Source organism: Hippoglossus stenolepis, chromosome 11 (assembly GCF_022539355.2).
Source record: "Hippoglossus stenolepis isolate QCI-W04-F060 chromosome 11, HSTE1.2, whole genome shotgun sequence".
Lineage (NCBI taxonomy): Eukaryota > Metazoa > Chordata > Actinopteri > Pleuronectiformes > Pleuronectidae > Hippoglossus > Hippoglossus stenolepis.
The window spans coordinates 10,074,554-10,084,718 of record NC_061493.1 but is presented as its reverse complement, the minus strand read 5'-3'; the positions used below and the strand labels follow the sequence as shown (position 1 = coordinate 10,084,718).

At 40.7% G+C, this 10,165-nt stretch overlaps 1 protein-coding gene and 1 long non-coding RNA gene across 2 annotated transcripts; one reads left to right on the top strand and one right to left on the bottom strand.

Annotated features, from left to right (window-relative positions):
• LOC118118143 (inhibin beta C chain) lies at positions 1-1,630 on the top strand. The gene is made up of 2 exons (XM_035171064.2): positions 1-349; positions 846-1,630. Exons 1-2 carry the CDS (start codon positions 1-3, stop codon positions 1,628-1,630), a joined length of 1,134 nt encoding a protein of 377 aa, XP_035026955.2.
• A 959-nt stretch (positions 1,631-2,589) lies between these two features.
• LOC118118314 lies at positions 2,590-7,404 on the bottom strand. Its single transcript, XR_004697904.2, has 3 exons — positions 7,267-7,404; positions 6,611-6,942; positions 2,590-6,182 (listed from the first exon to the last, which is right to left on the bottom strand). It is a non-coding gene; the product is annotated as an uncharacterized LOC118118314 (long non-coding RNA).
• Positions 7,405-10,165: the final 2,761 nt, after the last annotated feature.

Here is a 10,165-nt window from a genome sequence, read left to right as displayed (position 1 = left end):
ATGCTCAGACCATGCGCACTCCATCGACTCTCCTGCACGCTGCTGCTGCTCCTCCTCTCCCTCTCTAGCCCAGGGGAGAGCCGGCCTCACGTGGCCCGCAAGGGCGCACCTGACATGGACAGGACAGACAGCCAAAGGGCCCTGCTCTTGGAGGCGGTGAAGACGGGAATCCTCAGCTCGTTGGGTATGGACAGGGAGCCCAGGGCGACCCAAAAGGCCTCAGGGCCGGAGCTGAGGGAGATGTTTCAGCTCTACAGAGAAAAGCTGAGGGAGATGAGAGGGAATTCCAGCCGACCGATGAGCGAAACCTGGCAATCAACAGTTTCCACGGTACTTTTTCCAGCCACAGGTGAGATATCTCTGGAAACACTTATAGTGCTGATTTAACCACTGTCACACTCGACCGGCTGATGTGAAAAGACAATTTAATCACTCTGTGTGGGAGGAGGAAGGAATGTTTCATGACAAGATGAGGAATTCTTGCACAAGTTAAACCTCTGCGGACAAAAGCCATTTTGTTGTGAAGACTCTAAATAGCTCCTGTCCTTGTAGCTCATGCTCCACGTAAAGATGTCAGACCTGGAATTTACCTTTAGACTTTAAACATATTTGAGTGGTTGGAAAGAGAATCTGGAACCGTGGAACAGCCGTGTAAACAAAGCAGACACATTCCTATAAGCTTTTAGAAAGCGTCAGCGTGACAGGCACACCTTTCACATGATGCTCTTTGAACACATTTTCATTCACCTTTTTCCCCTTTTGTTTATTGCTATATTGTCTCATGAATGTACTTTATGAAATCATTACTACTTGGTTTCTAATGTGTGTGTGTGTGTGTGTTTTAGTGGATCCAGTAAAAGTACCTTGGAGACGAGAACACCCACAGTCAGTTCGACACATGCAGTGGTTCAGAGCTGTTTTCCATAAACCCCCCCACATCCAGACTGGGGTGACTCTGGCTCGGGCAGAGCTGAAGATTTCCAGGCAGATCTTAAATAAACCCACGTCAGTTAAGCCTGAGGCGAGACAAGAGTTTAAAGTTCGAGTCAACGGAATGAAGCCGATGAACTCTGCTGCTTGGTCTCACACAGACCACGTCAACGTCTCAACCTGTCAAGATGTGCTGTTGGACCTCAGCCCCGAGGTGGAGAAGTGGGTGATAAGTGACGGTGGTCAAGTGCTGGTTGTGGATGTAGGGATGGTTGTGGTCGGCAGAGATGCCCTGAAGACAAACCCAACCATTTCTCTGGAATTAGGCCTCGTGCAGCCCAAACCGGCTCAGAGGACGAGACGCTCCAACAAGGAGGACGACTGTGACGAACGAGGATGGTGCTGCCGTAAGTCAGTCATCGTGTCCTTCAAAGACATCGGCTGGACGGACTGGGTGGTGGCCCCAGCCGAATACACGATGCATTTCTGCGACGGCGCCTGCCCCCACAACTACAAGCCGGCCAGCATGCACACGCAGGTGAAGTCCCGGCTGCACCAGATTACCAAAGGAGAGATGCCTCACCCCTGCTGCGTGCCGGCGGCCTACGAGCCCATGGTCCTCATGCACTATGACAGTAGGGGAAAGTTAAAGCTGACACCTTTCAACGACTTTATTGTCAGTAAATGTCACTGTGCCTGAGGGGGGGGGATGCCACAGACAGGTTACTTACTGTAATCTTTGGGGGGATCATTTCCACTGGGAAAAAATATGTTACACGGTGAAAACAAAACTGACTGTGTTCTTAAATTAACATTTTATCACATATCGTCATTGGTTAACTGAATTAAAATTGCGGTCATCCACTTTTAATTAAAAAAAGATGTTACTGATGCACAAAGCCACTGTTCTGTTTTGCATTGTCGATCTGTTGATTCATATCTTTGCCTTAAACCATATAGTTATTTATTTTAAGTTCTATTTATGGTCCTATTTGTGTCCCTTTGTTGTGTAATGTTACAAGTAGAATTTATTATTTAATTTGTATTGTTGCTTTTATTTAAAGTGCTGTATTGTTTATGAGACATGTGGTTTGGAAAACTTGTTTTGTTGTCATCAACATTTCAATAATTTTATGTCCTAATAAATGCTCTGATTGATTCACACTGAACTGCTGCCCTTGAATGTACATTTCATAATAAACACATGAGCGTGACCTTTTATAAGATTTGTCATTTATTTTCCAGGAGTACTTTCAACCACTGTAGATTATGAAGGTCAGGGTGTGTCGGAGAAACCAGCAAGATATGATAACATCTATCTCCCATCATTGGCCTTGAAGTCGTGTTCACTGTGCTCTTAACCGCACTGTAAAATCTGACAAGTTGATCTTACTTTAAAAAAAATCAAGAACACGATGGCCTTGAGAAAGTACAAAAATAGTTTTAAATTAGGTTAAATATATATTCCATTCAAAACTTAGTTTAAGTATTTACTTAATTTTGTTAAGTATTTCCAACTTAAGAATGTCAAGTGAAAGGAACTTGTTCTTTTAAAATTGTAGCAGTTAAAGTAAAACAAGTTGGTCTGATTAAACTGAATAGTTATCTTAACCCAGTAAGAAATTGATTGCTTCAGATGAGTTACAACAACAAAGGATGATGGGTTCACATAATTATAATTTTTTATTGACACTGATTCAAGGCAATTGACACAATTTTATTTAATAACAATATGACAAGTTAAATTATACAATCATACCATTTTTCACCTTCAACGTGACCTTTAAATTAAACCCAGATCTCTTCACTGTAAAAGATCAAGCACAACTTTCAACAGTGCCAATAACAACAAGATCCTTTATTGGAACATAGACGAGGGTTATCAGTGTATAATTAATCCATTGATATGCTCTATTATGCTAGTTGCTATAGGAAGTTGGTGGATATCCCCCCAAAGTTAAAGTCATACCTATTCTGAGGTGTTATTAACCGTACACATAGCTTCACTCATGGTGCCAAAATGCATCTTTTACGACAGCAGCCTCAACTGTCATAATGAAAAGAACTCACCGGCAAAAAGCCAAGTCAAATCTATAAGGTCTTGGAACACAACTTCACTCATGTCTCCAACATTGTCTCAGAGCATGGTGGGGCGCTGGGCCCATCTCCCCCCAACACGCTGCAATACAAACGTTGGATGGTTCCCGTACTGCTCTACTGCACACCTTTATCTCCAGGAACACAAGTCCAGTTTACATTAGTAGATTTGGTTTCATTCTTCTTTTAGGTCAAATAAGTGAATGACTTACATTACATGAGTTGAATCAACTGGATAGTGAGAAATAAGTAAAGAGCACTGATTTAATGTAAGTAAGCAGAAGAATAACTTTTTACATTGCAGCAAGCGAAGGGACAAAACTAACATAATTAATAAAACTTGGTAGAAGGATAAAGTATGTGTCGGGGAAGAAACTTTAAATTTTGCTGAGGATCGGAATCAAAAGGTATAGGAATTTTTTACCTTTCTTTGCATGATAGGTCTAAATAAAAGAAAATCAGGCCTTTTAGGGGACTGATATCTATTAATGTGTGAAATGTGGTGCAGCTTGTTTGAATTTAAGGGGATTGTTGGGCCTTGGCGGAGGTATGTGCTCTACTGAGTGCCATTCTAGTTATGAGGTTGATTTGAGAGGGAATGTAGGGAAAAAGCTGTCTGCCGTGTAAACTTGAGAGTCGTCAGATTACATATCAATGAAATCAATTTTCATTGCAGATTATCAGAGCTTGTGTCTGTAATGTTTGCCTGTTGAGATAAGTTACTTGAAAAAGAACAAATAAGAAGGTGAGATATCTTAAGATAAGTGTGATCGCCAGGACAAGTAAGAAATGGTTTCCGGCTAGAGACACTCACAGAAGAGGACTGAAAAGACGCCTGAGTGCAGTAACAGCAGTTATAAACTGAGCACCGTGATGAACGTGACCTGAAACCAGTAGCAAGTTCCTCAGCAGTATTTATAGTTGAGTTATTCCAAGACGTGACACCACCACCCCTAATGATTCCTTTATAGTCGTTATCTTTGAATGTGTAAAGGTCACTTCGATGTGAGCATATGTTGTTTCTCAATTAATAAAGTCGGTGTATTCAGGGGTGGGGCACATCGAGTGACGACTAAATAAATAGGCAGATGAATAAAAAGGTGATTAATCGGAGCTGGAGACACAACCGCTTACCGTAATTAAACTATTCTTATGGTAAATGTAGACCTGTGCCCAGTAACTGCTCATTCATTTCTTTGTTTTTGTTCTGTTGTTTCCTTTGTTTCAAGGATGACATCCTCAGTCATTACACAACGGTGGGTGGATGGAAAGGTCTTCAATCTTAGACTCTGAAAGGTCTGCAGTTTCAGTACCACCCAAAGTATACAAGAATAAAAGAATTAGGGACAGGATTTATCAAACCCTTCTGTGCGTAATAGACAGCATGAACTCCCTGGCCTCCGCTATTTGGCTTTCTCCTGGTTTTAATCCTCACGCAGCTGCACCTGCGGAGCTATTGTTGAGATTCAAGTCAGAATAACAGGAAATCAAAATGAAAGTGAAGAAATCATGGTGGACCCTGCCCAACTCCAGTCACTGTCTGTCCAGAGATGAACAAATCTCTCATATTATTATTCTGCAACTCCTCTTCCCAGAACTGGTTTGAAAACAGTTCAGTTCTGCAACATGGTCAGAAAGATTTTCACATCCTCTCTGTACGTCTTCTCCAGAAACACCACAAAACACTTAGTGTGCTGCTGACCTTTGCAATTATTTTTTTGTTGCAATACTTGATGTTTGTGTGTAAAAGACACAGATGAACAGATTTATTTTTTGCAGTGTACACCTTGTCTGCAGGTCTGGTATCCAATGGATATTTATTAGTAAATTCTATTTTTGCCCCAGAAACTGTGGCTATTGGCTAATGAATTGAGCTCAAATTCAAATGCAGTTGTAGAGTTTGCTTAATATTATGTTCTTTTTGAGTCGTCCTCATGAACATGGGCTGAATATGAATAAGTGAAAATAATTTGGGCTGAATCAGAGGAATGAAACCTCCCACATGACAAACAACTTTTACTCATATTATTATTATTTGTATTTTAACACATTTAAAAAAGAATGAACTCATGAAATCCCTGTGACCTCTGTCAGTGATGTGGCTGTTGTTAACTTTTAATTGTGACAGACAGTTAAATATTCAAAATGTTCCAAAAGACAAAGGTTCATTCATCACATAAATATGATTTATAAGTGGCAGCTTTAGACCTATCAGTATTCTATTAAACTTAATGAATACTATACCCATCTACTGGGCATGTGCATAAATATGTCACATATTTCAGTTATTGATATTTTATTTATTGCAAATTCATATATATAAAATTATTATGAAAATGTGTATTTGAACCTTTCAGATTTTTGTCAAGTATACGTGGAGAATGAAAATCGAGTAAAGATCCAGCCGCAGGCCGGCTGATAGAAAAGTAAAAGGACAACCGATGCATGACTTTATCAGCCAAGTGTGAATAAACTTCTCATGGGTCATCAGTAATTCCCAGGCGTATTAAGAGGAAGCCCTAAAACAAGCAGCTCTAATCAGTGAATTGATGACCCTGGCTTACCGTCAAAGTGTGTTCACTTGTACACTGTGTTCAATACGGCCATAATTGGAATCGTGTCAAGAAGTAGTAGGAGACGTGTAAAAACAATAAAATACAATGGCAGTGCCTCATAACACTCATGATAAAATGTTTTTCCCTTAAATCACATAGTCTATGGTAACCAGAACATGTAGCCTTCAGCAGCTTCTCCACATGATTCCAACTTTACAGATGATGCTCATTAATAAAACATATAGTATGTATAAAATATGTGGCCTGTGGGTGTCAACTTGTATTTAATATCCAGAGTACACAGTTTTTTATATATATATATATATCTATATGTAAGCTGTATTAAGAAGCAGTATATTTTGTACTTGTAACAATATACAATTTGAGCTTCTGAGCCTGTAAAAATGGTTCATATTCAGAATAAATTGAAATATAAAAAATTTGAGACATTTTACTCCTCATGAATCTGGCATAATGTACACGTCCTCTTCTTGGGACGTGTCACAGATGACGAGGTTGCACTTGGGGTCGTTGCCGTATATTGCATTATCCGGTGAATCACATTGCAAATACAAATCCTCTTCAAGTTCCCCAGGCGACCTGCGGAGGAACAATATGTGTAGCTGATAATGTTCCAATCAAGAAACACGTTTCTGATGTAAAAAAAACAATTACGACATCAAGCCAAATACATGTGTGAGTTACTTTCCCCTAGTTTCTATTCTTGCTCAGAAGAAAAACTCTGGCACTGAGTCATAAGCTGGCACATTTGATTAATCGACTTTGAATGGCACGAGAACAACAGAAGAAATCACCTGCAGATGTCAGATGCCAAACTGTGTGCATGTATTACAACAGGGGTTGTGCAAAAAGGGGATATTTACACCACGCACACTGTTTCCCCATCTGTTTCTGCTTATTCTCTGTTTGTTTTTTTTAAAAGTGACACTTCAGACTCAGCATTTCCTCTGTACTTTGTCTAAAAAGTCCTGAATCTGTTACAAAAGTGAAATGAAACTCCAGCCTACCTGCTCTGCCGTGCTGCAGGCCTCTTGTAGTTTTCATAGATAGGGTTGTGTGCCGTTGGCTGTTCTCTGATCAGATCAGTGTAGTGGGAGTCAGCTTGGGTCGTCTCTGGGTAGTCCGTCTTCTTCTGGTTGCTTCTTCCTCTTCTTTGTCCAGATTGCACCAAATTCCTGAGTTTACTCTTGAACTTGTACACGATCGCACCGGCGGAAATCGCAGTGAGAACCAACAGCGTCAGCCCCACACCCAGACCTATGGAGGAGCTGATTTGCCTTGACTGGTCCTCTGCATTTTGAGTAACCCAAGGCTCAAGGGTGCTATTGATGAACATTATCTGCAAATATGAAAATGTATACGTGTAAACATACTGTTCCTCAAATTACTGTATGCTTTTATTTGTTACATTTTACATTCCATGATTATTCATCCAAAAGTTTAAAAATAGACATAAATATATGTTCTTATATAAAGTAAGGCCTCCACATTGTAAAATAATATCATGATTCGGCCATAATTACATGTGAATAGAAAAACTTTTTGAAATGTATTTAATCTAAAGACGTAATAGTACAATCTCAATACATTCCAGGAAATGCCATCAAAAACAACAATGTAAGCCAAGTCAAACAAAGAAGTGTGGCTCACTGAAAAAACTTACCGAACCAGACTGGGACGTTGTGGGTCAAGGTCTGAGCTCAGAGTGAAGTCGTGCAGTTTCTCTTCGGCAACTCACTCTTGCGAAGTTCCCCTTTATTGAAGTAATGCAGGAGGGAAATGAAAGAGCTGAAAACAGAAAGATTTCCTGTAGATGCTCCTTCTGAAAATAGACTCAAATTTATGCTGTTGTATAAACCTTTAATACTCAACTGACAAATTTCCAACCTGAGCACAAAATTAGCAACAAATTTAAATGTTGGAAAATTGGTTATGATGAAATAATTGATTCTGAAGAAAAGAGAAGTTCAAATAAAGTAGTATTTCTTAATTTCTCTGGTTGAAAAGTGTACAATTGACAAAAAAGTTTAACCGGACCTTTACCTCCCCCTGCAGTCAGTTTCACTTCCCATATGCAGAGTACACCCGGCCGCTATGTTACATTAATGTTACACTGTACATCCCAGCTGATGTGGTTGTACCAGCGATTTGAACCATCACTATTTGAACACTTTGTTACTGCTGGATAACAGAGCTCACGCATGTAAAGGTGTCTGCATCTCACACTGTTCACATGTAGGTTTATACACATGTAGGCGTTTCATCCTGTACAGATGCCAGCTGATCCCTGAAGGTTTTACATATTAATATGTTGCTGTTAAATTTTTTATTTTTTTACGACTTTTTTAAACATAATTTTATTGATTTTCTTTCACAAAGAACAACAGCAACACAACACAAAAGAAAACCAACAGGGAAAAAAAACATACAAAATGGGCAGTTAAGGTCATTAGGAGATCCAGGTACCATAAATCTAAGTTCCTCAAGTTTAAGATGCATCACCTCTCTCAGCCACTGAATCCAGCGGCGAGCGCGAGGAGATCTCCACTGAAGGAGAATCAGTGTCCGTGCTAACAAAGTGACAAATCGCATTGTCCTGGCTTTAGATCAGACAGATTATTATCATTCCCACCCACTACAACAAAAACATTAGGTTATTACTTTCTATTTTTATCTGTTCGGGGATGTTTTTACTCAACTCACAAACGAGCTGCGAGAACTTTGAAGGCCCAAGTGGAGAAGGGTTCCACGTGAACTGCAGTTAAAACTAGTTTTTCTGTATTTCCAATGAAGTATGTACTTCTTCTAAAACCCACAGATAGATATTATGAGGATGTTGCACAATATGAATAAGCATAACATGATTTCTTTGGGTATTCATGTACCTAGAGTATGGTCTTTTCTTTATTTAATCAGAATGGAATGAATATATTGTTCATATTATATGTCTATGGTTTATTTGTAGACTTTTTTGGCGGCATGGCGGTGTGGTGGTTAGTCGCCTCACAGCAGGAAGGTTCCCAGGGTCTTTCTGTGGCCAGTTTGCATGTGTCTCCCTGTGTCTCCAAAGACATGAACACTGGGGTTAGGTTAAATGGTGACTCTAAATTGTGTGAATGTCAATGGTTGTTTGTCTCGGTAACCTGTGCAGGGTGTACCCCGCCTCTCACTGTAGGCTGGGAATGGCTTCTGCAGCTCCCCGCCTCAAAGGTGAGGCTATAGTAGAATGGATGGGTAGTGGAGTTTTTCTTAATGTTATGATTTGGCACAGAGAACAAAATCCACTGTTGTTGGAGAGACAAAAGTGCTGCAATGTTCAAGAGAAGAGCAAATATACCGATTTTTGTTGAATAAAGAAAAGATAAGTCAAACTAAAGCAACTTCCATCTATGCGGAAATGACTTTATTATTGGTTCCAATAGAGCAGCCACATGCATCCACTCCATTCACTGTGTGACACAAATGATATTGCGGTACACCACAGTGACTACGGTTTGTGGTGCAAAAACACAGAGGAGACATTCAGAGTTTCAAGTCTGACTGCTGCAGTGAAGGGAAAGTTGCTGCTACTTGTTTTACCGGTAATGTTTCTGCAGGGTGTTTGCATGAGATAAACACTAATAATATCCTGTGACAAAACCACAGCCGGATACAGAAACCATGCATCACAACATGTGCTTTGACTCACTGTAACAGAACCAACCTCAAAGACCCCAACACCATCCCCCCATCTCTCCTGAGGCTTGTTAAGCAATAACAGAATAATCCCTCTCTCCACCTGCCCTGGAGTTGCCTCTTCTTCTTCTGTGTCACCATGGTTACGTGACAACCAAATTACACCTTCCTGACAGGCAGGTAAAACAGCTCCACTGGGCCTTGAGTGCCTGTGAAAGCAATAATAAGAAACATTAAATGTAGGTGTGGCAGTGGGTGTTTTGTTTAGTAGGAATCTCAATGTGTGCACAATATGCAGTTGTTGTAAATAAAAACTCACAGGCCTCTTGGGGTTGTGCATGCAGCTGCTCTCTTGGCTGCTGCTTCTGCTGCAGCGAGTGTGAAAAGGAAAACTCCCACTGCAGTCAAGAAACAAGAGTGGACACGCAGAGGATCCTTTCCTCTTAATTGTGATGCATTTATCACATAATGCACCGGAGGAGAGGGCTTCACATTTTAACGTGATGGAAATGCCACCTCCTCCTCCTCCTCCTCCTCTCTCAGCTAAAGAGCTGATCCGTCTCCACATGAGTAAATCTCTGGGAGGGGAGTGCGGTCCATTCACCTTGTGTGTGCGTTCAGCCGGAAAGCAGGGGGAGACAGTGTTGTGACTGTGTTTATCCTCAGTCAGCAGGGGTGCACATCCACAGGCCGGGAGGAGGGAGGCGCAGACCCAGATTTCCTGTCATGAACATTTAGGCCAAGTCACACCAGGAGGATGAGATAAAAAGGCCACAGATAAAAAGGCCAGTGAAGTGAATTCAAGCTCATCCTCCTGTAAAAAAACTATACTGATATGATCCATGTGTAAAGCTACTGATTATCATGATGTGGAGCATCAGCTCAAG